This window comes from Oreochromis niloticus, linkage group LG20, assembly GCF_001858045.2.
Source record: "Oreochromis niloticus isolate F11D_XX linkage group LG20, O_niloticus_UMD_NMBU, whole genome shotgun sequence".
In the NCBI taxonomy this organism is placed as follows: domain Eukaryota; kingdom Metazoa; phylum Chordata; class Actinopteri; order Cichliformes; family Cichlidae; genus Oreochromis; species Oreochromis niloticus.
The window spans coordinates 4,517,860-4,544,583 of record NC_031984.2 but is presented as its reverse complement, the minus strand read 5'-3'; the positions used below and the strand labels follow the sequence as shown (position 1 = coordinate 4,544,583).

General features: G+C 40.7%; 1 protein-coding gene and 1 long non-coding RNA gene across 4 annotated transcripts in view; one reads left to right on the top strand and one right to left on the bottom strand.

The window, feature by feature from the left end:
- slc6a8 (solute carrier family 6 member 8) overlaps positions 1 to 26,724 on the bottom strand; it is a 41,331-nt gene continuing 14,607 nt past the window's right edge. For all 3 annotated transcript variants that reach the window (XM_019349722.2, XM_005477846.4, XM_003445991.5), the window contains 12 exons: positions 24,903 to 25,034; positions 21,533 to 21,803; positions 20,361 to 20,493; positions 12,917 to 13,051; positions 12,330 to 12,433; positions 11,989 to 12,113; positions 8,337 to 8,449; positions 7,884 to 8,021; positions 7,572 to 7,674; positions 7,140 to 7,240; positions 6,613 to 6,783; positions 1 to 5,232 (listed from right to left, as the gene is read on the bottom strand). In XM_019349722.2, the coding sequence (XP_019205267.1) occupies positions 5,098 to 5,232; positions 6,613 to 6,783; positions 7,140 to 7,240; positions 7,572 to 7,674; positions 7,884 to 8,021; positions 8,337 to 8,449; positions 11,989 to 12,113; positions 12,330 to 12,433; positions 12,917 to 13,051; positions 20,361 to 20,493; positions 21,533 to 21,803; positions 24,903 to 25,034 (1,661 nt within the window). In that variant the 3' untranslated portion in view covers positions 1 to 5,097. The remainder of the gene's footprint in view (positions 5,233 to 6,612; positions 6,784 to 7,139; positions 7,241 to 7,571; positions 7,675 to 7,883; positions 8,022 to 8,336; positions 8,450 to 11,988; positions 12,114 to 12,329; positions 12,434 to 12,916; positions 13,052 to 20,360; positions 20,494 to 21,532; positions 21,804 to 24,902; positions 25,035 to 26,724) is intronic.
- LOC112843352 (uncharacterized) lies at positions 5,158 to 7,085 on the top strand. The gene is made up of 2 exons (XR_003215657.1): positions 5,158 to 5,263; positions 6,583 to 7,085. It is a non-coding gene; the product is annotated as an uncharacterized LOC112843352 (long non-coding RNA).

Genomic DNA, 26,724 nt, shown 5'->3' with positions numbered 1-26,724 from the left:
TTGATTTTGTAACATACATGTTCATTTTCTTAAATGGCTGTAGATTCTTTTTGTTTTTTTCACACTCTGACCCACCCAGGCTCCAGTCCAGAAACAAGACGAGAACACTACAATACAACTTTTTAAAAACTCAAACATTGAACATTAAACGGTGAGTTTGATTGGTTATTGCTGTAGGTTTAGTTTTATTAATGAAATAGCAGCTATCAGTGACATTAGTTACTGATAACTTAGTGAGTTGTCTGTACATTTTAAAAATGAGAAACTTTGTCTCTGATCCGTTATTGAATTAGTTGTGTACAATAACTGAAAGAAGGGTTTGTATTGAAGTATTTTCGAGCTGACGACTTTTGTTTTGGCTCCTAGAAGACGTCCCAGCACACTGCAGCAGAACGCTGCACAAAAGGCATCCTCGCTTTGGATTCTCATTTAAATATGAAAAGTTCGATCGACAGATGAATCTTAAACATTCTGGGAACTGGCTGGCTCGTCTGAGCTCTGCACTCTTTCCCTTAAACCCCATTTAAGGTGGTTTTCTCTTTGAGAGGTGGAAGAGTCTTTTGTGTATTTGGGTAGTAACTGTAAAAATTCCAACCACAATAAGCTCCTCATAAACAGGATTCCTCTGTGTTCTGTAATTTAAAACCATTCTTTATTTTGCTCTCATACATTTTTGTTTTTCTCCTTATTTTTTGATTTGTTCACTTTTTTTTTTTTTTTCCCTTTCTTTGTTTTTTCTCAGTGAGAAGCACAATTATTTTCAGGTCGCTGATACTGAAGAAAACGGGAAGATTCTCAGGCTAACTATGGGCTTTTTAAAAAAAAAAAAAAAAAACATCAAACTTTTAATATAGATTTACATCAGAGGTATTGATATAATTGGGAAGTAGAAGTCATACCAAATCCAAAGATTTGTGTTTTTTGAAGCATTTTTTTTATGCAGATGATGTTTGACTTTACAGTCGATATTACTACAGGGCCCAAAAACTGTTTTTTAAGTCACTTAAGTTGGTCTATTGAATTAGTTGTGTACAATAACTGAAAGAAGGGTTTGTATTGAAGTATTTTCGAGCTGACGACTTAGGTATTAGGTTTCCATTTGTGGTCTGAAAATGACTGAGTTTGTCTTGTTTGTGTCCATTATGCTATGTTGACTTCTTACTTTGCATAAACCAAACATGATGGAGGGCGACTTTTATCATTGTTGTAAAGGATGCAGGTTTTTGAATTTAACCATTTCATCCAACTCATTTGTTTGACTGGATTAAAAACCTCCATCCATCCTGACTGAACAGGGCTTTAAGCCAGAGATTAAATACAGAAACCAGATTCGTGTCAGTTTTGGTCCGCGCTGATTCTGCTAATGCTGTTCTTTAAGTTCTCGGGTATCTGGCTGTAATTACTGTCTTAAACTAACCGGTGGAGTATCTTAGTGTTTTCTTTTGTTTTTCTTTTCAGCTGCACGCATGTTGGCACTGTCACTCCAGGTCTGACTACCTCACTATACTGAGATAGTGAGTGGCAGGAGCTTACTAATTATTTCAAATGGCAGTTACAGTCAGCAATTATCAGCAAATTGACTTTAAAGGATTGTTTGTCATACTTTTCTATCAAACTCAGGTAATGACGTGAGAGCCGTGGGGTGGGTCATTGGGAGAACACTGATATTGATTAAAACACAAATAAAAATCATCTAAAGCTAAAACTCTTCAAACACTTGAGCACTTTGAACATTACAAGTCAGTAAAAGTAAAAGAGAGAACCCAACAGATTCCCTTTCGAAGTTTGCTCAGAGCCACACGAAACCTCGACATTCTTCATATCACTGCATCGCAGCAAACCCGCCAGAATAATAGCCCCGCCCTACGCTGGTTGTTCACGTTAGCTAGTCAGACACCTGTGTAAAGGCCTCGCAGCATCAGTGTGTATCAGCAACATTAAATGTTTAAAAATTCAACCTAAAAGTCCCCAGTTTAAGTTGTTTTAAAGCATGACTTTTTGTTTTTATTGGCGTTGGAGAAACTTCCCACAATCCCCTCCTGCTACCAGCCGGTACTGCTGACAAACCTTTGCATAAAAAGCTAAAAGAAATTTGCTTTGAAAGTTTGAATGAGGAGTGAGGTAGCCTAAAGCTCGAGGCACCGCTTTGCTTGTGTTCGCCAGCTAAACGTGAACAATCAGCCAGAAATCTTTATCATCATCATCATTATCGCAATTATATACTGCATCAAATATAGATAACACACAAAGATATTCAATATATATATATTTGTCATATTGTATGTATCAGCAAAATAAAAGCCTCCATAAAATAAATCTCTGATTCATCTTACAATATGTAAAACAAAACGCGATTTCTAACACGATTCTTTTTTTAAAAGTGCTAGCAACATTATTTCTTTTTTTACAGCAATGTGCAAATGTATGTAATTTTCGCATATTTTACATTCTAATTATTAAAGTTCCCCATGATGGGTGGATGGTGAGGGGTTGCTAGGAGACAGAGTTGTAGACACGCCCCCGCAGACTGCTGATTGGTTTGATATAAACCAGAGCCGTACACAGGACGTCCTGTAGGGCTCTGGGTTTGGCTAGTCAACCGTTCAGGCTCTAGAGTTAAGACAACAATGTAAGGCAATGCTTGGCACCACACTGAGTCCTCCGGCTCTCATGTCTCCACCAGCTGACCGGACTGCAGGTGAACACGGACTCGGTTCTAAAGTCAAATTGGGTCTTTTTCTGGTCTTCAGACTAAACGTGCATTTTGGGTCCGCTAAGCAAATCAGTGGAAGTCCTACTGATAGTTTTTGTAGCTAATTTTGACGTTCATGTTTCACTTCAGCAATTTTTCTTAAATTTGAACACTTTTTATACGGTATTTCAGTACTTTAGTATCTGCTCATCTGTATGGTGCAGAAGATTTGCACAGGGTTCACACATTTCCAACGTTATAAAATCATTACCACAAGAAATTAGCCCCATGCTATTTTTCAGTTAAAAAAAAAAAAAAAAAAAAAAAAGGTGTAGCACCCAGCTAAATCAAATTTATCAGTTTAAGCAATAAAAATGATCCCTTACTGTCATTTTCTGCTGTTAATTTTATACAAATAATAATATTTAATTGTGTACAGTTACATAAATTTGTCTACAACTGACAGTGTGTGAGTGTGATTTCTTGTTTTAGTTTATTTTTATTTAAAAATGTGTTTAAGTGTTTTAAGTTTAAGTTAAGTAAAGTAATTGTGCATATATTGCAGTTTAACTTCATGAATGTGAGTTAGTGTTACTCGGTCAATGCATTGTGTAAGGAAGAGCACTGATGTACTTATATTACCATTTTATTGATACTAGTTTTCTTATTTCAATTCAGAAAGGTGCCACCATCAGTGGTTCAGTAGGAAGAAGTGAGGTTTGGATGGAGGACTGCAGCATCGATGAGACTGAGACGAGGCAGATAGAAGAGCTAACAGGTTGATTTTGGCAGCCTGGAGCCCTGGTCTAGGATCAGCCCTGCAGGGCGGGCAGCGCCCCATTTGGCACTTTAGTCGACCTGGGGGACACTGAACGAAGCCCGACCTCTGACCTGATTCTCACGCAGGCCTGAACCTCCTCACAGGGAGGTCAGACACATGACAGGGAGGGGTTAAAGGTCAGATCCAGTGAGATTTCAGTCTAGTTTCAAATCAGTTTCGACAGCTGATGGCATCTGTGTGTTTTCTGTTGGATAATGTGAAATATTTTCACAGCTAAGAAGCTGCAGTGTTGTCGTGTATTCACCCTGGTTGGGGTTAAAAGCTCTGAGAAGATTTTACTGCTCTTATTAATTGTTTTTGATTGTGTTAAATTTAAAGCCCTCGTTATAACTCTGACTGAAGTCTCTCTGGACATTTCCCTCTGAGATCAGATCTGTTGTTGCAGATCAGAGGTCAGCGGTCAGAGAAGCACGACACTGCTCAGGAGCCAGGACTGTTCTGGGATCAGTAGTAAAAAGCTGGTGATTTGTAGTATTTAGCTTCAGCAGAGGTGCACCGACATATTGAAACGTCCAAAAGGAATCAGAGCAGCAGTTTGGGTTTTAGGATTTGGGCCTCAACAATCAAAATGCTCACCAAGAGGTGTCTGAGGAACTCTCTGAGCTCAGTCTGGCTTCCTGGACCGCTGGTTTGCTTGATAACAGGAGGTTGAACTTTTTACTCTCCAGTCCTGGAGATCGTTTTACCCGATAGTTCTGGTTCTCGGTTGATCTTTTCTTCCCTTTTTATGTTTGACGACGGGACTGAGTCTCAGACTATTTCCTGTCATTTATTAAATCCTGTTGCAAAGCAAATGACCTCTGTTAATTTTCTGGGTGTCAGTCAGTCTGTCTGTCTAGAACTCTGTCTGTGTGAATAAACGGCCATTACACCTACTGGAGATCCAGAATCGTAAATTTAAAAACAACACAGAGCAATAAGTACGCCGAACTCCAGCTTAAAATAAAAATCAGTGAGCACAAGTCCCTTTAACGTTTAATAATGAGATGATTTTATGTAATGGCAGTTTATTAGTTAACGTTTGCACTTTCATTCCACCCACTCAGAGAGAAGATTGCATTGATACTACCGATTATCGGTGATGGAGGAAACCTGACCTCCGACTTCGACCTCGACAGCAGACACGCTTTTGTTTTGTTTTTTTAGAGAACACAAAATGATTCTGCCTTTAGTGAAAACTTTAGATTACCCTTATTTAGCATTTTATCCACATTCAGGGAGAGTATTTCTTTTTCCTGGTTGTTCGAGGTTGTTGGGATTATGAAAAGCTTCCTGAAGGAGCTGTGTCACTCCTCTTCTGCTTTGTTCTTTTCTAGGTATTAAAAAAAATCTTTAGCGTTGGTCATTCTAGTGACATGAAGAGACCAACTGATCAATAGGTCCAAGGAGACCCATCAATCAGTTAATCGAAGGGCAAGGCAATCAATCAGTCCACAAATCTAATCAATCACTTCGAGTCCTTTCTGAGGCCTCTGTATGGGTTGGAGGTAACGCTGAAGGTCGAGTGTGGTGCTGTCGGTTGTCTAGTCGGAGTTGGGATGGATGGACAGGGATGGAGTCCTGCCTACATGACACTCTCGAAGATGATGACTTTGTTGTCATCGGTGCCGGGCGACATGGAGCTCAAGGACTTGATATCCGGGGCCATGTACTCCAAGTGATGGGCTCCCCACACCGGAGTGGTCAGGTGGGCCCAACGCTGCAAAACATCAACAAACACGTGGTCACGTGTAAGTCATGTGATCTGGAGGAATCGCTTGGTTTGATTAAAGCTTTTCCTGTTTAGAAGTTAGACATACTGACCTGGACTGTGAAACTACTTTATGTTGCAAACTGAATTTTCTGCATTTCAAAGCAAATACGTTTTTGTCTCTAGACGAAGACCCAACAAAATTTCCTTATTAAGGCCTCAGTCACAAAAATATGTCTTGCTATCCTCCAACTCGTTGGCAAGAGGTTGCAGTCTGTCGCTAGGTCTCAAAGCCGATACTGTTCCTAAAACATCCTTGTGATTGCTTTGATAACTACCCGATGACCATGGTCACCTAAAATTAGCATGGAAGATGACAACTTATCTGCAAATGCTCACTAGCTACTCGCCAAGTGGTCTGCTGACAGTGAAAGCAATCGCAGGGAGAACTAGTGGCAGCTAGCACCTCAGGGGAGCAACGAGTACTTTGGTGATTGTCTCCAACCACTCCACCACCTAACCTTCTATGTGCCCCTCTATTACACTCATAAGTCAAGTTAACCCATTTCAGCAGAGGTGTAGGTGCTAGCTAGAAAGCTCGATGTTTCCAGACTTTCTACAACAGTACCAGTCCAACCGTACTCGCTCTCCCCTCTCCATCGAACTTAACCTGTCACTTCCAGATCCTTGAGCTTATCGTGATGCATGGTGCATGTTTGTTGACTTATTTGTATTTAATACAGCGGTGTTAAAGTGAATTGTTCTGCAAAACTCTAGCAGGTGATTAACTGTAAAATAAAAATTCTTAGCCAAAGTTGGTTCCACAAGTTTGGAAACCAGAAAGTTCGGAGAAGATAAGTCAAATTAATTCATCTGTAATGTTGCATGTGTATTATTATTCATTTAAGGTATATTTCCCAGAATTTAAAGGGTAACATGTGTCACCACGTGTGCTTATTCTTAGGCATGTTACGACAACGACTCTATATAAAGTTGGACAGCGTGATGTGATATCTTAGAAATGACCTCTGCTGTCACTCAATAGGAGTGTTTGCATTAGTTTAAGTCCAGTCACATGTTCTGCCCTTCATACCAAGCTAAGAGCGCTGGGACATACATTACAGTTTTAGACCAAATTTCAGGTGGACTGAGGTTTGCCTTTTGCATTTTTTCCAGAGCTGCAGGTTAATGTTTACCTTATAAAATCTAAATGTAAACTTTTTGTCGTCTCGAGAGAGAAAAACGGCTAATTTTGTTATCTGGATAGTAACTACATCAGTTTTAGGTCAATTTAAAGTCTGCATGTGAGGTAAGTCAGTAACTATGTTTTCTAAATACATTCATAATCCTTTGTTTCAGCGTGCACGTCCAGTGTGAGCTGGTGCTTACCTCTTTGAAGGTTCCCTTGGCTCTAAAGAGTTTGTAGAGAAGGCTGACAGGAATGCACAGCATGGAGGACAGAGCCAGACACCAGCCAATCACCTCGCCCCACCATGGGTACACGTACACATTGTTGTAGGTCAGGGGCTTATAGTTCACCAGGTGGAACAGAAAGATACCCTACGGGTGGAAAGGGGAGATTAAAGAGGAAGATTGGCACAGATTTGGCATCATTTACATGCTTTGTGGTGTTGATACTGTAAGATTTTATTATGTTGTCACAGCAGAACTGAAGAATAATGTTGGTCTATGCCTGTTAGTTTTAATATGATTCTGCTCTATGCTCAAGAGACAGCAAAAGGTAATAAGTGTATAATCAATATAAATCTTTTCTGAATTTGTTCCTCTACAATAATCAAAAATGTATGTATGCACTCTGTTTCTAATAAACTGGTATTAGTGCCTTAAAGACTAGAGGAAAACTGATGTGGTTGTGGGTTTCTATTTTTGGATGGGATAGTGTTGTTGAGTCTTACCATGCAGACACATGGAGTTATAAAAGACCAGCACCACTTCATCCAGGGGAAGGGCCGGTAGCCAATCATACGAGCCACATCATCCATGAAGCGGTCAGCACCTGCAGTTCATTAATCAGCAAGTCAAAGACCAGAAGATGCTGCGGATTTTTCCCCACTCACATCATAAAACACTAGAAATTCTCCATGATTGTATTCACACTATGACATAGCTTAATAGTCTGTTGTTGACATATTATTCTGTGATATTGTATTTTAGCTTGTGACAAAAAACTCTTTGACCTGTGACCTTTAATATCACATCATCTGAGATGATTTTCAGACCTATTTTGAGATAGGTTACCTCACTGACATACTTTACAATGGCTCTATTTACGATCACGTTGCTATGAAACACTACACTGCCCGTGTGTGTTTGTGTTTATTACATACCGTAGACCCAGGCAACTACTATGCATTCCCAGAATGCTTGCCACAACAGAGTCATCCCACTGGCCGAATAGTAGTCAAACAACTGGAAGACGTACATCCCTCCCTGCAGAGACAGAGGAAGAGACGGCTCGGTGAACAGTGTCGATTTAGCAAACCAGTTCATCAGCTGAAGTGTTTCTTGTTCTCTCATAAGCTCCTTCATACGTTATGCGTTTTCATTTTTGTTACTACGAGCTATTAAAAGACAGTTTATTTAAAAATTGTATAAATCATCAAAAATTTTAACTTTTAAGGGAAAAGTCTTCATCCAACCTGTGTCACCATGGAGAGGTCAATAATGAAGCAGAGTAAACAGCATATCGCCACAGCGATCTCCCTTTTGTAGCGATGATAATACTTTCCAGGAAACAGATCCAGAATCCCGGTAACAAAACCCTCCACCCCGACAAACTGCAGGGACAAACATGCAGAAAGATCGTCAATCCATCTGGAAAACACAGTGTCTTCAGTGACTCTTTGCTGAACAGAAGTGAAGGAATAAAGCTGAATACAAGTAAAATATTAAAAAACAGTTAAAATTTCTCTCCAAACATTTGCTTCTGTGGCATCCCCCAAGGCTCTGCATTCGGACCACTGACCTATTAAACATTTACCAACATCCTGCGCGAAATATCATAAATTCAGTTTATAGCCACATGACACCCATATTTATATTTATATATATTTATATTTAATTAAAGGTATGATACAGAGTGTGTTGGTCACCTGACTGTCCAGTCCGAGCAGCAGCAGCATGAAGAAGAAGAGTGCCGCCCACAGCGGGGCCACCGGCATCAGACTGACTGCCTTCGGATATGCAATGAAGGCCAGACCTGGACCTGAAACACACAAACACAGACATCAGACACTTCACAGGATTTTAATATGCGGCTCAAGTTCTGGCTCATACAGTATATATGTTTTCCCAACACGTGCACAGAAGATGTAACGTGTGCAGAATTTAAAGCTGCAGAGCCACCAGCTCATGTTCTGGCTCTACAGTATAAATATGAAAAGAAAAGAGTTGGTTGGCTAAGCGTTTGACCATGACGTCATTGTTTGTATCCACGATCAAGGTTGACTTTAGAAAAAAAAATTTCAGGAAATCAAGTACTATATCACATGAAAGGGCGCGGAGAAATCTGTACAACACCCATTTTATTTTTTCAATACAACGCTCTGCGATGTCACAGTGAAGCAATAACAGGCTGACGTCATCATACTGTAACAGAAACATCGTAAAACATCCAGGTTTTAAAGTAGGTTGTTCTACTTTAAAAGCTTGTTTTTCCTGATTATCAAAAGTCTCATCTGCTCAGCTATGGTCAGCTTCACATTTCACAAAATAAATTTGCTGATATGTAGAAAGATTAAAGGTGCAGTACAAATATTTACAGCAGGACAAATCACGGCTTGTTTCATCAGGATGTGACACAAGCACAGAAATATGCAACGGAGCGCTGTCACATGTGAGGTGAAAGGCCCCGCTTAAATAATCCGACAGTTAATACCACACACACACACACACACAGTGATGCTAATACTTTAAACCAGTATAGACGTGTCAGATGGGATTCAGTAAATTGGATTTACTTTTGTTCTTTTTACAGCAAGATTAAAATAAAAGATTCATGTCCACACACACACACACACACACACACACACACACACACACACACACACACACACACACACACACACACACACACACACACACACACACACACACACACACACACACACACACACACACACACACCATTCCTGAGAGGTACACCAAAATATTTTCAGGCAGATGAAATGAGAACGTGATGAAGACTTCAGTAACTCATTAATGCACATTTCATTTATTCACACGTTAGAGGAACACAGCGATCCATCTTCTGTTTTGTTTTAGTTTATTTAATTGTTTTACATTAAAGAATAACTTTATTAGATTGATCGGTTTGAATGTTGTTCTACTGAATTTTATTTAATCTTTTACTTATAAAGCAGTTTTATTTCATTAAACTTCTTTTTTCTGTATGACCGAGCTCCTTTCTGTTGTACAATTTATTGAGCCTTTTTATTATATTTTATTATATTTCTTTTATTGAGCTATTATAGCTTATTGAAGCTAGTTTCTTACAGGGTGTGTTAATTGATTTGGCATCCCAGTTTTTCTGATAAACAGTGCATGATAATTTGTGATAAAGTGTATATATAATCTTAACTTGTACTTTACCATTAGAGCAATTAGATAAAATAAGATGCTTTTAATGTCACACCGTTGATGAGGCTTTGTTGTAGTGTTGTTGGTTTAACCTCTGACACTCTGAGCTATTGCTTGAAAATTTATGGATGAGAAACTGAAATACAATAAAACTCATTTTGATTATTACCAGCAGAGAGTGAAATTTAAAAAAAAAAACTCCATAATAATATCAATCATGCTGCTTTCACCTGATCAAAGTCATAAATAAGAGGGTAAATAACAACCATAAATCAATGAGTCAGCGACACTGATGTTATTGAACCTTCTCTAAATATTCTCAACTGCTCATAAATCTGAACAACAGAAATGAAGCAGACTGAAAGATTCAGCACCTCCAAGTCTCAGAGTATGATTGTCAGAAAAGGGTGGAGTTACTGCTCCAAGTGGAAGAGTTGAAATATGAAGGGCAGGCTGAGATCGTGTCTATCAGATGGCTCGGGAGCACCTCAGTATCCCTCCAGAAGAGCTGGAGATCCGGGCATCAGAAGATGGATGGATGGAAAAATGACCAGTTTTAGTTTAACAGTGTTACAGCTCAGCTTCCTAAACACACCAACAGCATCAGACTGAAAATCCTACGTTGCCTCGTTCTTGAGTTATTGCAGTTTTCAGAATTCTTATTCTGACCTTGAGGTCGAGGTCACTAAGATTCGAATTCATCAGATTTTTAGTAGACACACCTTTGGTATCAAATTGTATGAAACCTGCATGAAACTCCTGCATTTGGCCCTTTATCATAAACTGTATATTTATCACAACCACCTCTCCACCAGGACTGTCGCTCTGTATCTGGGGGCTGAGGAGGCCAGGTGTAAACAGCCAAAGAACTGTCATGTGACTATTCTTACCTGGCTGTAAACATTATCTCCGTGGTTAAATAAAGCCTTCATTAAGTTTGAATGAAAAGCTTTGATCCGAACAGCCGCTCAGAGCTGCAGCCTTCTGTGGACAAGCTAAATATAACGGTGTGTTTGTGATGCCACATCATGTGCCGCTTAGCTATTAATACACTGGAGTCTGAGACACACACACACACACACACACACACACACACACACACACACACACACACACACACACACACACACACACACACACACACACACACACACACACACACACACACACACACACGGGTTCATTCAGGTCTTCATCACAGTGAAGTCAATCCTTCTGTAATCATTATTTTTATAACCACCATGTTTGAAATCATTGAGGCTACACAATTATCAGCTGACCTCATGTGACCTGACGCTTTTTTCCCCTTCCTGTTTTTCCTAGAATCTGGATCGTGATTGATAATCCTTGCTTTAAGAGCCAAAGCTGGAACGTGCACCACAGTGGATGGAAGCGCTGCCTCTATATGCATGTATAGCACATCCAAAAGTGTGAGACAGAGTAAAGATTTGGACGTTTCTTTTGTATTTTAATGCATTTAATGCATCGTTACAGTGAAACACTCCCATGCTTGGTCTCGTTTCTCCTCCTGAGAAGTAGTATAGAAATGCTGCTCATCCTCCCTCTTTACAACTAACAATCTGACTTCTAATACTTTCAGATTCACTGTGTTTCTCATTTATCTTGCTGTCACAGTTAGCCTCGTTATGCTGGAAAACCAAAGCACAGCTATATTTAAAGCTCAGTATAATGCATTTTTGTTAAACCAGCCTCAGAGGCTTTGGGGTCGAAACAGGAGAGCACCACCAACGACACCATTTGTTTAGATGAGTCTGATCTGATTTTTTTATCTCATGTTTCGTGTATAATGTTACTGTGTTCTATGTTTATATTGAACATGGTTCAAGGTTCAAATAGCACGGTGCACTTATGTCAAAGTAATCCCCATGAGCTCAAAGCTCAGGCTTCAGCCTGCTCTTATTTCTTTCTGCGCAGCATGTACACCAGTACTCGGTGCTGCCCCTCTGTAGGCTTCTGGAAGTTTGCCAATCAGATGGAAGTTAGCTTTTTGAGAGGAAAACCTCCTAGCGTTTATAGAGAGGAGCTAAAATAGCAAATGAACTTAATTAAAATAATTATTTACACTGTAAATCGTGTAAAATCAAGCCCAAGAATAAAAAATGCATAGGAGGAAATTATTACAACAGGTCTGGTGTGAGTTTTTACCTGATTCAGCGACCTGTGATATGTCGACTCCCTGCTCCGCAGCCATGAAGCCGAGAATAGAAAACACGACAAAGCCGGCGAAGAAGCTTGTCCCGCTGTTTATGAGCGCCAAGATGAAGGCATCTCTGTGAGGAAGAGGAGAGGAAACAAGGCGTTCAGCACACAGCAAAGGTTAGACTGCGTTTAAGGTAACAATCAGGTTTAAGATGGAGTAAATTTAAAGATTTACAGGGTTTAGATGAGATGACTGAAGTTGAAGGAGTTGGTGAAGTGTGTGTGTGTGTGTGTGTGTGTGTGTGTGTGTGTGTGTGTGTGTGTGTGTGTGTGTGTGTGTGCCGTACTTGTAGCAGTCATTGTTAAAGCGGTTGTAGCTGCCTAAAGCGGTCAGAGCACCAAGGCCGATGGCGTAGGAGAAGAAGATCTGAGTGCCAGCATCTATCCACACCTGTGGAGTCACATGGGTCACGTGGGTTTGATGTTTGATGCTTTGATCAGCAAACATTTAATGACAATAACTAATCAATAATTGATGACAAACACTGCTGCATCTTGGATGCTTAAGCCACAAAAAACAACAGTAAGCTTGACAGCCTGAAACCTGAAGTAACGAAGTAGAAAAACTGCAGGTATCTGTACTTTACTTGGGTATTTATTTTTCTCGCCACTTTGTTACTTTTATGTTTTAACACAAATATCTCGGCTTTCTACTCCTTACATTAGGTTTAAAACTTCAACCTAAACGACGTAAACGATAACACAAAAGACAATCCTGCTGGTGTATCCACCATGAATGCACATGACAAAAACTGAAATTCAGAATTTTATAATGAAGACCCTTTAATATCAGAAGGAGAGGCCCAGTGATTGAAACTACCCCACGCAATGACATCGTCTGCCTGTAAGTGAGATTTCAGGATGATGAACTGACCTGAGCCTCCTCCAGTTTGGACCAGTCAGGTTTGATGTAGTACATGATGCCATCGTAGGCTCCGGGCAGGGTCACCCCTCTGACCAGCAGGATGATGAGGACCACGTAGGGAAAGGTGGCCGTGAAGTACACAATCTGAAACACAACCATACCATCATAAAACACACAAGACTTTTCTGAATCCATCAGTCTGTCAAAGCTTCAACTCGAAACTCCAACTCTTTGTCTGTTTTTCATCATCTGCCTGTGAAACAAGCAGATTAGACCGTCTCATTGTACATCTGCAGATAAATGCACAGTGAACTTTTGTGCGTTTGACTGTTTTATGTTTGCAGAATTGGAGTAACACAGATTCAGTTACCTAATCAAAATCAGGTAAGTGAATTTGTGTTACATAAAGGGAATGAAGAAGAAGGGGTTTTGTTTCCTGACCTAGAAACCTCCAGGTGGTTTCTGCCATACCCCCCCCCCCCAAAAAAACCCCTGCTCCATCTGTGAGAATCAGGTAACGAAAACAAACGAGAAGAAAGCAAAATGAACCTGATCTGAGACCTGCTGAGACAGAACACACACACACACACGGAGGAATGTGGCGTTTCAGCACCACGGAGAGCGTCGGGTCCCAGTTAGAGTCGAGTGTCAGTGCAATCACAGCGGAGCACCTTCTCAGGTTAACACACACTCAGTGTGAAGCTCGGGTCGTTCGGTTCAGTGTGTTAAAGAATCAGAAAAAACATTTCAGGTGTCTGTTTGAAATTTTTCTCAAAGTGATTCATATTTTTAAAGCTTGCATGTGACCTTTTGATCTTCTGCTTTTTCAGCCATTTCTAGCATATTATTCTCATTTTTATTGCATGTGTTCATCACGGTGAGTTCTTTTAATCCTGATTTTTTTTAATGTTAACTGATTTAAATTTTATCTCACTGATAAATCAAGAAATGTTTGTATATGCAGGATGATTAAGACCAGAATCTGTAGGCCGGTTTGCTAACGAGTCGTCTCACATTGGGCCTTAGAAGCCTGTTCATACGACAGTCACATGACACTAAAGAGTGAAATCTCTGGATGGAAGGACAAGGGTGTAACAGAAACGTGGCTCTTCATAGTAACAAAGAGAAAGCATGCATGTAGCCACCGTGTCAGCACCCAGGTCTGTTTGTGGGCTCCACATATTCAAGTCTCCACTTCAGCTTTAATCCCACTGCGATCTTATTTTCTGGGGCCGAAGGTGACTGTGGGCATTTCTCACTATCTCCAGGTTCACACTTCAGTCAAGTACATAATCATGTCAGAACTCAGTTCGTCTCTACTGTCTGCTCTGCCTGTTTACTAAACAAGATTCATATTTACAATGAAAAAGTTGAACATTATGCCCAATTAAATGTGGGTTTTTAAAAATAATTCAAACTAATGTTTCCTTTAAGACCAGACATCTTGCCTTTGTGACTGGATTGGCTGTCCCTCTCTCTCTTTTCTCTCTGTGTGTCTCAGGCTGTCTCGCCCTGCTCTGACCTGATGCTCAGCTTTCAGCCTCCTGCTGAAGACAAACAGCAGATAATGTTTCTGTTGGTACTGAGAGCCCTGCGAACGCAGCTTGACTTGCCATGAGACTAAAAACACAAACACACACAGACTCTTACATAAGAGATACCGTATGTGTGTAAACTACCCCATGAATGGAGCTCTGACGTTTAGGTCACACCGTGTGGACCTGTGTCCCAAAACTAACATGTCAGGATTTGGTTTTGAGTGTTTTCACATTTAAGGGACCAAAATTCTCTTTGACACAATCAAACTTTCCTCTCTTCACCGTGCAAGAAATGAACTCTCACAGCCTTGTTGTGTTGTGACCAAACAATAAGACTCAGAGAGTACAAGCGTGAAAACAGCTTCCTCTGGAAAGCATCAGCGCTCACACTTCTTCATGCATCTCCTTGTTAGCAGACATCCCAGGCTCTAGTTCTGCAGGCAGCTCTTTAGTGTATTTACCCCCCATCATAACTGAATCAGCACTACCACCATGTCTCGCTGGCAGCTGCCTACCTCAACATAGAGAAAACGTTAACTTGGGAACCGCCTGCTCTGTCCTCAAATTTTAACTAACATCACATGGTCTACGGTTGCTACGTCACTGCTACTCTCATCCTGTGTGGATGATCTTTCATTCGTGAGGTGCTCAAAGTAGAGCTGCTGCTAGTTTGGGAACCCACCCTAAAGAGCTGGAGGAGGTCCGGGCATCTCTGCAACCTGACCTGGATCAGGGCAGAACATTTCTCAGTAATTAAATAAAAAACAGCAGGAAGTTCCTGCAGAGTCTTAAAAGCCCTTCCACCGAACATCTTCTACATTCACTTCATCAAACTGCTGTAAAGACACAGCTGACCCGGATAATATGAGCACACGGGGTTCATGAATGCAACACAGAAACAAGCCGCTGGATTCGTCTCTATTCAGGTGAGCGCAGAGGTTTCGACTGCACATGCTCAGTCTGATAAGTGAAGCTGTTTTTCATTGGGTCATTTTAGGCGACACCCTAAACTGAAGCAGTGAAAAGAAGAAAAAAGAGAAGAAAAAGCCATTTATCTGATCCTGGGAACGTGTGTGTCGAGGGTGTGTGTGTTTACAGATGTGTGTCAGAGGTTAATGTGGATTACGTGCTCTAGTTTTGCAGCAGCTTAGTGTGGTTTCCTTTTCAAAATGGAGTAATAACAAAACTGATGTGTTTGCTTGTTATGACGACCTTTAACTCGACAGCAACACTCCAGCTTTTCCAGCTTTTCAGAAACACTCCTACACTGTTAGATGTTCTTCCCATTAATCAAGCTTTTAACACTCCCTAACCGCAGCCGGTCAGTTTTTCAAAGAGCATGATTCACTTCCCTTTGTTCTTTGAGTGCAGCTGGGTCAAAAGGTCTGCGAGCACATAAAAGGTCTGTCACATATTTATGTAAACACGGAAATAAATGAAAATATCCAGAAACAAAAGTCCTGATCTCGGTTTCCAGGTAATCAATGAAATAAGTCTGAGCCCTTCCACTGAAGCAGCGCTCAGATAACACCGGTGCTCTCCGCCTCAAGTTTAAAGCAGAACTAAGAGAAAGTGTCACAAGTCTGATTATTTTTCAGAGAAAAGAGGAACGTTGCCTGTTGGACTGAAAGTTAATAAGAGGGTAGTACACAAAGTTCTCAAACCCTGGATCCAAAGCAGAGCTGTAACACAACTAAAAGCTTTGGAGAACTGCTTACAAACCAAAGCGTGCTGGCTCATTTGGGCTTTCCTGCACACCTGAACTCAACAAACACTCCTGACATCACAAGAAGCCCCTTGGAGCCAGATACTGTATATAAGGGGACACCACCCATTGGTTCTGGATTCTGCATTCGAACTGCAAGCACAGATGTTCTTGCTGCACAGCCAGCCAAGAGATGACTCCATTAAAAATGCTTCAAAAGGCTCCAACAGAACAAACACAGCGTAGAAGCCAGGAGATGGAGATGGATCACAACAGATGCCAGCTTCCTGTTTTTAGCACATCAGACACACATTACCTCTAAATCACAACAGAGTCCAAATGAATCAGCTGTAGAATATCGCCTGCGGTTTTCTGCGCTTGCAGAACAGTTATATTTTGCTTTGTGTTGTCAGATCGTGCAAGGACAACATGATTAGAGCTGGTACTGTTTGTGCAGTTCTAATACTGCTGACATTAAAGGAAAAAGGGGGTGGAGCAAACAGCGGGATATCCTGAAATTCTTCCAGATCTGTCACCGACTTAACGGTCAGCTGGCGTTTTCAGCAGGAAGTAAATATTTTGGGATTAAAGCGAAACAAATAGGAAACAGCAGAATTTTCAGTGTTGATCTCAGACTTTTTAACAACATTAAGTCTTCATTTTAAAACATACAAAGAAAATATTAAAAACCCTTCAGGGTGAAAAAGTCCTATTTGTGGGTTCCAGTTAAATCCATCCTGTATCCTGATGGTTTTTCTGTTATTTGTCCTGTTAACATCAGACATCAAGAGATTCACAATTTTACTGTAAGAGATTAACAAAAAACAGCATTTGCATAAATTCTGTAAAACTCTTCCTTTACCTTATGTGTATTAAAAATCAGATCCTTGGCGATCAAAATAAATTTTGGATGGTTTGTTATGTACTCTAAGTTATCAGCTCCCTGAATACCTCTTATCTGCCGTCCCATAGAGAGAAGACACTTGGTCTACCTGTGCTTGTACTTCAAAAAAAGTGTCCTATCATCCTTTGTAATGAATGATAAATGGAGAGCAGTTTAGATAATGGTGGGAATCTGAAGTGGTTGTGTCATTAAGTGCATTTAAAATCTACTTGAAGTCGTCACTATCATGACCTTGAAGCTGGTGCTTGGGAATACGGTCATTGCTGTAGAAGGGCCCAATTTAACCCAAACCAAATACAATAACCAGGCAGCCAAAGATGCCTCCTGGGTAAAAGTCACCTAATCTATGTCACCTTTCCTGCCTGCCTGGACGAACGTTTGTTGATCTTTCAAAGGAGAAACACTCTTCCCATTATTCCCGTTTAGTTTACCATCAGGTCCACCATGAATTAAAGTCATTAAAACTCATTAAGCCTCCTTGTTTATGAAAGAGACAGCCTACTGGTGATGCAGGAATGATAACTCTACTCTATTTCTAAACTTTATGATTACGTATCATAAAGCTTTGTCTGTGCATCAGTGGTGACGACTGACGCCTCGAAGTATGGTGGAAATGTTTTGGAGTAAATTGCAGTTATGCACTCAGGCTTTCAAATATTTATTCTCATCTTTTCTCCTTTAATATTATCCCTGCCGAGTCAGCACACGAACAGGCATGACTCACTCCTCTGTGCTCATTTGTGTTTGTGTGCTTCTAGCGTCAGAGGCTCTGATGTCAGGCTGCTTCTGTTTGGCAGCTGTTCGCCTCGATGTTGAATTTAGTTTTATTTTTCACACTAAAGGTCTTTCAGAAGGATTTCTGTTCATGTTCAAAACATTGTGCACAGTCATAGAATAACAGGTCCTCTGTAATCTTTAGGAAACCACAGTCATGAATCTCAGTGCAGAAGGCCGGGTAACATTTCCCTTAGGAGACGCTAGCAAACTAGCTACTCTTTTTTTTCTCTTTGCCCTTATATTGGATTTCCTCGTGTTCCTTTCTGGCATCTTCCTTTCTTGGTCTACTGCTGGCCAAACAACCAGATCCAGGGTCAAAAGAAAAACAAAGCAACCAAAAATGCACTTCCTCTTATGGCCACTTGAGGCAGACTCCAGCAGTGAGCTCTGATGCTGAAATATCTAACCTTGCAGTAAAAATAAACATGTTTACAGCCTGCTCTTTCAAAGGTTCATTTATTTGTAATAACTTATCAACCTGGATAATTAGATTAGGGGCGTGGCCACTCCCCTAATCTAAGGGTGTTCCAACGCAGCTGTGGCTAATAAGCATCCTCTGGGCCTCTAACTGGTAACAGTGAGCTGTGTTACTGTTAGGTGTTTATGCACGTTTAGTAGTTTTCCTTCATGTAGAAAACCTTATACGTGTTTCACCATCTCCAGCACAGTTTGTTTGTCCGTCTCTCTTGCTGTTCCTGTCTCATCTTTATTTTTGTCCAGACCTTAAAGGCTAATGCCTCTCCTTACTCTGTTTTAAAGGTGCTGTATAAATGAAGTTTGTGTGATTTCATAACTAAATTATCAGTATGATTATCAGTGATGCAGAGAGAGCTTCGTGCTCCTGCGCTGCCGATCTGGGTCGAATTCCAGGACAGATTTTTACGTCCCCGTTTGTCCCCGAGTGGAGTTTTCCTACAGTACAGGAAAGGGGGGCATTCGCTCTCCGAGTGGCTCTCAGTCACGTCCCACTGCAGTCAGCTGCCCTCCTACCAGACAACCAATCACATGCCGCCACCTCACACACCCCCACGCTCTCCTCCCCACCTCTAGGGTAGTCATAGCAACTCTTAGCCTGCCATCTGACGGCACTGTGTACAGTCTCGTCATCACAAGCCGATGACACACACACACACACACACACACACACACACACACACACACACACACACACGCACGTGTCATTTGAAGGCTCTAGTTTTAAAGGAACAGTCCCATATTTTTTACACCTTCCTGATCGTCACAGTGTGATGTGTTAATGATGTTTTAACTCAGGATGGTCAGTTAGAGTTGCAGGCAACAAAGTTTCACACATATTTTCTTAGTTATGGGACATAGATTACAGCACTAAGTCTTCTCTGTTCAACTTCTTTTTGTAAAGAATTATTCAAAAAGTGGCTTTTTTAACTCCTCATCTGATCTCAAAGTCAGACAAGATCCCACTGAGAGTCCCAGGGATAAATACTGGGAATCTCCATCAGCTTTTACTCAAACATCATCACGAGCCAAAGAGGAGTCCAGCTACTTTCTTTTCAAGCACTCAAGATCGAGTCCATATCCTGATCGTGAAGCAAACAAATCACCATAGCGACTAAAATGACTAAAAGGGTTCATAAAGGACATTAAACATGTTCCCTTTCTTCCTCCAGCACTTTCTACTTTCAGCAGGTTTTTTTAATGACTCTATGTTTATCATAACTGATTCGTTTCATCTTCTAATGTCAATAATTATCATTTTCAGTCAAATCCAATTTACCAGCTTAGTGGCAGGAAACGTTTTTATGATTAAAAATGTCACAACAGAGCTCACTCGGTCACTCGAAGGTTAAACTGCAACACATCTTTAACGTTTACTTGTTCGACACATTTCAGTTTGTGTGTCCTTCGTGGGACTTTTCTGTTTATTCCTAACTGTATAAACTTTTCCTGGGACACTGACCGCAGTTGTTTAAGTTTTGTGGGTTTTTAGTTTGTTATTGTGATTTTATTCTGACGTTTTGACTTTGATTCATTGTCAGTTCTGTTAGTTTCCAGAGTGGGTTTGCTCGTTTCAGTTCACTTTTGTGCTGAGCAAACATGTTTAGTGTTAGTCTCTTTAGGTAGTATATAAAAGTATTGTAGGGTGTGTTTGATGGGTGCAGAATTTAAGCAATTCAGAGAAGACAACAATCGATGTGAGACATCCCAAGACTCAAAAAACATGCACTAAAGCCTCTTCAGGCCGGATGTGTTAATACATACACAAAACTGTAAAAAGGCTAAAACTAAATTTCCTGTTTTGTTTTTTTTAATTCATTTCATGAGTGCAATACATAGTTTCAATCACGTTTACTTAAAATGTTTTTATTCACACCTAGTTATGATTTTTAATTGGTTTTGGTTTGTTATAATAATCTGGACACAGAATCATTCACATGCAGATGTTCTGATCTGATCCTCAGTTAACAATATCAATATATGATATAACAGGGAAGGTGACACAAAGTGGTAGACACAGGTTGGGACTCAAATTTAAAAAAAAAAACATTTTACCTTCCCGGTGGATTTGACTCCCTTCCAGACGCAGAAGTAAACCAGAACCCAGACAGCCATCAGACACAAAATGAGCTCCCAGTTCATCTTCCCCGGTTCGTCCAGACCAGACGAGATGCTCAACACTTTGTTTCTGTGCAGAGAAGATCACAAAGAGCCCAGCGTCAGAGTCACAGAGCAGATCTGTGCTTTCAACAGGAGCAAAAAACAGCTGGCGGAAAACTTTGAAAACACTATGCAGATGTTAAAAAAGACTAAAGGGGGCCTATTTTCTCTCTCTCTCTCACACACACACACACACACACACAGGTAAATGGACTGATTCTTATATAGCGCTTTTCTATATAAGAATCAGTACTCAAAGCGCTCTATACAACATGCCTCATTCACCCATTCACACCCACTCATACAAGCACTTCTAAACTCAAGTGCAAAGTAAACTACATTCACACGCATTCATACTCCGATGGATGCATCGGAGGGCAACTTGGGGTTAGTATCTTGCCCAAGGATACTTGGCATGCAGACTGGGGAAGCCAAGGATTGAACCACCAACCTTCCGATCAGTAGCTGATCTGCTCTACCAGCTGAGCCACAGCCACCCCGCACTCTATATTTGGCCAAGAGCAGCAGCGCTTCCTCCAACATTCACAGTCTTTTAACATCATCACCACCTCGTTCCTCAGAGGCGGCGCGCTGCTGACCGACTCGAAACTGAAAATCTAACGAGCTCAGCCACCTGACAAACATCTCGTCACCTCATTAGCTGCTCTGTTGTGTTAATAAGCTGCCAGGACGACACAGCCTCACCACAAACACATCCTGTAACCATCAACAGGAGCACATGTGAGCCTTCATCATCATTGAAGAGCTGAAAATAGCTCCAGTGGCCATTAAAGGAACTGCAGCTGCAAGCTTTACAAGCTGCACATCACATCTGTGAGCGCCTCATTCTCACCTATAACTACAGGACACGTCTGCTGTTATTTTCTCTGTCATCACATTCACACCAACAATGTGTTAGTCCATCTCTAATTCTTACCTCCCTGCTTAGTTTGTGGCTCTCAGCTGCATTCAGTCATTATAACACCTCACAAATACTTCTGTGAATATTTTATAAAACAAACCTCAGTAATAGGAAATAGTTGGAGATATTCAGATTTAAAACTCACTCCCAGAACTCGATGATGGGCGATCGCGCGTCGGCCAGGTCGGCGCAGGTCATGTTGCTGCTGCCGACGGTGATGTTGGCGAAGCTGGCGTTTTTGCAGTCCTGGTGATGGAAGATCTCGATGCAGCTGGGCGTGTTCCACTCGTTGTTGCAGGAGGACCACGGGAGCGTGGCGGTGAAGGACTTGATCAGGTAGTAGAAGCCCCAGGCCAGCACCATGATGTAGTAGGTGTTACAGAAAAACACAATCACCATGGAGGCATAACCCAGTCCTGCAGAGGACGAGAGCAGAGGGAGAGTTTAGCAGGTGGAATATAACACGTTTATTAACAGAAAGAGATAAAAGCATAAGCTTTTTTTACTGGTATATGATGCATAAAGATGCTCACTCATACTTCCTCCTGGTTAATCAAAGAAAATGTGTCATTTAGCAACAGATCCTCACAAAACTGTTTTGGTTGTTTCTTCTGTAAATGCATCAAAGATTTGTTCCTAATTTAGATCTTCTCTGAGGCTGCGGGGCACTGAGCGCTAGCCGGCAACTGCATGCATGCATGAACACTTCACTGAAACGATGATGTTGAACTATCCATCCATCCTCTTTTGCTTATCCTTATCAGGGTCGTGTGGGAGGCTAGCCCAGCTACTGCAGACTGAGGGGCAGGGTACTGGACAGGTCGCCAATCTGACGCAGGCCTAGCTTATAAAATTCTTTTGTCTTTTATACTTGGTAGTTTTTGTGTGACTATTCTGACACACTGTTAAACACTGTTGGTCATCAGCCTGTATAAACCATCCGACTGCTGCTGTATATAAAGTATACAAAGACTGAAGCACACAATAAAACAGTTTTATTGTTTCTATTCTTGTACATTTGATGACTTTCATTGCACGATAAATAATGATTTCATACAGACTCAAGATTCTGTTTGTACAAACATTTATGAGTTTATGCGTGTCAGTAAAATCCACACTGCACTGTGAATCGAACTGAACTCCACAGAGAAGCTGAAGGTGACCCACATCCCAGCACCACGTGTTTTCTTACTGACGACCAACAATAAACTAAAGCACATCCCACACACGTAACGGTCTAACCTGAAAAACCCACAGTTTCTGTGTGAGGACAAAATCTGATCACACGGGATTTTCCAGTGACTACAGACAAACAACAGCAATGTTTTTGCCATTTTTGCTAAAATTACTACCAAACTGTGCAGAATGATTTTTGGAAATCGAATTTACAGCATGACATTAGTCAGTTTTTAGGAAATTATGAAGGAAAATACAAAAATGAATCCTATGACAGCCTCTTAACCCAGGGGTGGGGAACTCCAGGCCTCAAGGGCCGGTGTCCTGCAGGTTTATCACCCTGGGTCAACACACCTGAATCAAATGATTAGTTCATTACCAGCCTCTGGAGAACTTCAAGACATGTTGAGGAGGTCATTTAGCCATTTAAATCAGTTGTGATGGATCAAGGACCCATCTAAAACCTGCAGGACACCGGCCCTCGTGGCCTGGAGTTCCCTCACCCCTCCTCTTAACCCTCTGACAGCCAGGAGGCTTCAGCCTCCAGTAACCCTGAATTGGAACAGCGGTAAAGAAATTTAATCTACAGAAAATTTGTTAGCAAGGAAATTGAAAAACAAATGCTAATGTATAAAATGAAAGGTTTGAAAGTAGAGAGAAATGTTTCCAAATCTTCTTAAACTCACAAAGACATAAAAGGCTGAAGTGCTAAACCTTTAGGCAGATCAGACGCTGCTCATCATTTCATTTAAAGACTACATAAAGAAATTAGAAGAAAAGGGCTTCAGGCAGTGCTGCAGAATAAATGTGGTTATACCAAATATTGACTTTTCATGTATTTCCATGTATGTTTGAACATCTGTCAGCTACTATTTGCATGCATTTATTTTATTTTAGGTCGATCCTTGGATTTTCTGATATAAAACTAAATCTGCCTTTGATTGGCTCATTCTTTACTCTGCTACATGCGTCCTCGTGCTCCTCCTGCTGCTCCATATTTAGCTCCATTCCTGCTGAGACTCTCAGAACAGATGAATGAGCAGTTGGTGTTGACTGTTGGTGTTGCTCCCTGTAACTGTATCAGACTGAATGAATGTGAAGGCGGAGCTCTGTCAATACTGCACTAAAGGTCAAAGGGAGGCCTGTGTAGTAAAGTTAGCTACTGATAGAGCCGGGGAGAGTCATGTGTTCCTTTGTAAAGATCAGCCCTCTGATAAGTGCAGTGTGCAAGCGTTATTAAGTGGTACATTATTACTGTGTGTGTGTGTAAATAGTCACATTATGAGGACATCATGATGTAAATGATTAAATTTTATGGTAAAGAGATGTTTATAGTTAAGGTTAAGGTGAAGGTCAGGTTTAGTTTAAGGAAACGAGCACATAATGCCCTCTGCAGTCACAAATGCACAGTCTGTGTGTGTGTGTGTGTGTGTGTGTGTGTGTGTGTGTGTGTGTGTGTGTGTGTGTGTGTGTGTAGTTTTCCAGACGAGTGTGGAGGCACGTACAGCACATCTCAGATTATCACCTGCAGATAAACCTCCAAAGAAAGCTGAACGTGCGCTCACAGACTGACGTGTCAGACTGACCCGCTCATAAGGATCAGCCAACAACACTTCTGCTGACCTAAATCTGACGACATGGTGCCTTTATTCAGTCTTTGAATGTAAAATTCCCTCTTAAATATCTTTGGTCTGTTTGTAAAGCCTGACGACAGGTTTGCACTTGAAGCCCACAGCTCACTGAGTCAGATGGTCGCTCTCTGCAGCGACACGCCCAGGACTTTTTTTTTCCCACCGGGGGGATTTTAGGAATAACGAAATCTTCAGAAATTAAAAACAGGGAAGGATTTTCTGCTTTAAAACTTATAGGATGCTTGTGATTTTCAACAATCGAACAAAACCTTTGGCCATGACTGCATTTATGCTCTGTCTGATCTATGAATCTATGACAGACATTCTGGTTTTCAAACATTTCTTTGTAAATTTAGGTCCAACTCATCTTCTTCGTTTGGATTTTAAGCATCTGCCCCGAGGCTTCTGCAGCTGCATGTTGCACTATTATTCACTGAAAAGTATGACAATGCAGTGATTAGCAGTGGAATTTATAATCTGATCAAATCTTATAATGGTAATAAAAAAGAAACAAAAACCCACACACTGATATACAGCAAGAAAACTTCCCACGATCATTGTCAGATTCACAGGCCAAATATTCCAAAGGCTACGCTGCAGAGGTGGAATTATAAAATTTCACTTAAAAAATAAAGTAAAAGTAGTTAAAGTCCTACTAAAGTGTTTTGTTTTGGTAAATGTAAATTCCCACTTTGTGGCGTACTGCACCTTTAAACAGCGGCGCGATGTTCCAGACGTTGATGCTTCCCGCTTTCATGAACTGACCAAGCGAGATCTCCAGGAAGAAGATGGGGATTCCTCCAACGAACACGATCAGCAGGTAGGGGATCAGAAACACACCTGAGGGAGAAAGAGTCATCGGTGATGACGTGTTCAGGGACGTTCAGACATCTGAAAACTAACCCGTTCTGTTACTGTTGCACAAGAAAATCTTCTTCAAAATGATACGTTTTCTCACAGCATGTAGATGCGGTGCTTATTATATAGTCTCAGTTTTCCTGTTCATGAAATTTCAGCAAAAACCTGCAGCTCTTCTAATGGCTACTTCAGGCTGGCTCCAAAAATGGGTCGGTACGAGTCTTGTTAAAACCCCTCACAGTGGAAATAAACTTTTTTTTTTCTATATTTATATTTTTATTTCTGGAATTGCTTTCTTTAATTAATTTTTTTCTGCTTAATTGGACTTTCTTTTATGGCATTTTAAACATATTTAACCTTCTGATTTTGTCGCATTGGATTTTATTTAACTGAGATATTCTAATTCATTTCAGTTTTGTTATAACTTGTGTTTAGAGCTGCTGTGATAAATAAACTATCTTGTTTGATTATTTCACAAGTTTCTGACCTAAAATATAAAACTGTTCAGTCATAGATAATTTGTTTCTCCAAATGTAATGTTAATGTTTTAACGAAAAAGGCAATAATCTTCTTTAAAGTTATTTTAAATCAATCAATAAATCTTCATTTCTGCATTTTAGACTCAGATGAATGATGTCTATAATCATATAATCATACATAAAGTTATTTTGCTTCTCAAACATTTTAACAAATAAATCTTTCATTTGTTTTCTTTTGAGCAGAAATCGGCTCCTGAATGATGTTTTAATGTGACTGGATGAAGTCTAACATGAACTGTACATGTTAGAATTACATTTTAATGCTTTGGCAGTGATGAATTATTGATGGATCTCACAAAACAGTGAATGAATGAATGAGTTTCGTCTCCTTCACTCTGAACTGCGGCGACATGAATGAACAATTATGCTTCCTCTTCACTCTCTCGCTCCGGCTTTGGTATTTTAATTGGCGTGATGGACGATCCACACACACACACACACACACACACATATAAATAAATATATATACACATACACAAACAGCAAGGGGTAAGTGGGTCAGAGTGCCACCAGGAACTGGTATGAATGGAATCAAACTGGCATGACACTGGAGGGGTGAGAGAGAGAGAGCAGGGGGCAGAGAGGGGGGTGCTGTGTGCCAGCAGTTACATAACAGCGGCTGCCATTACGCTCTCAGCTCTTACACAAGTAGAAAGAGGGATGGCCACGATCATCATATCATAACTGCAATGTTAAGGCAACAGCTCAGCGGTACTTTATTATGTTTACAACCAGTGTAGATGGTTTCTCCCACAGCAGCACACTGATGGCAGTCACAACATCAACTTTTTCCCTTTATTTTCCACATGAAATTGAACCCACAACATTAAACATTATTCAGATTCTCTGTTTTTCCTGTCATAACAGTGCTCAATATACATGTGGTTAAAGTTTTAAACAAAGAGGAGGGTAAAATAAACTCCCCATGAGTCACAAGATCAGTTTTATGTGGAATTTTCAGTACTGAGCAAAAGTAGCACGAGCAGCTCGAGTAGCACGTGCAACTTAAGCTGATTTAGCTAGATCAGGCACAGCTGCAAGCTTCTTTGCAACCCACTTTCACCCCAGCTACACCTGTTATGTTGCATCTGATGTAATCAGTTTGCATGGAAGTGTGGGAGATTTAAATATTG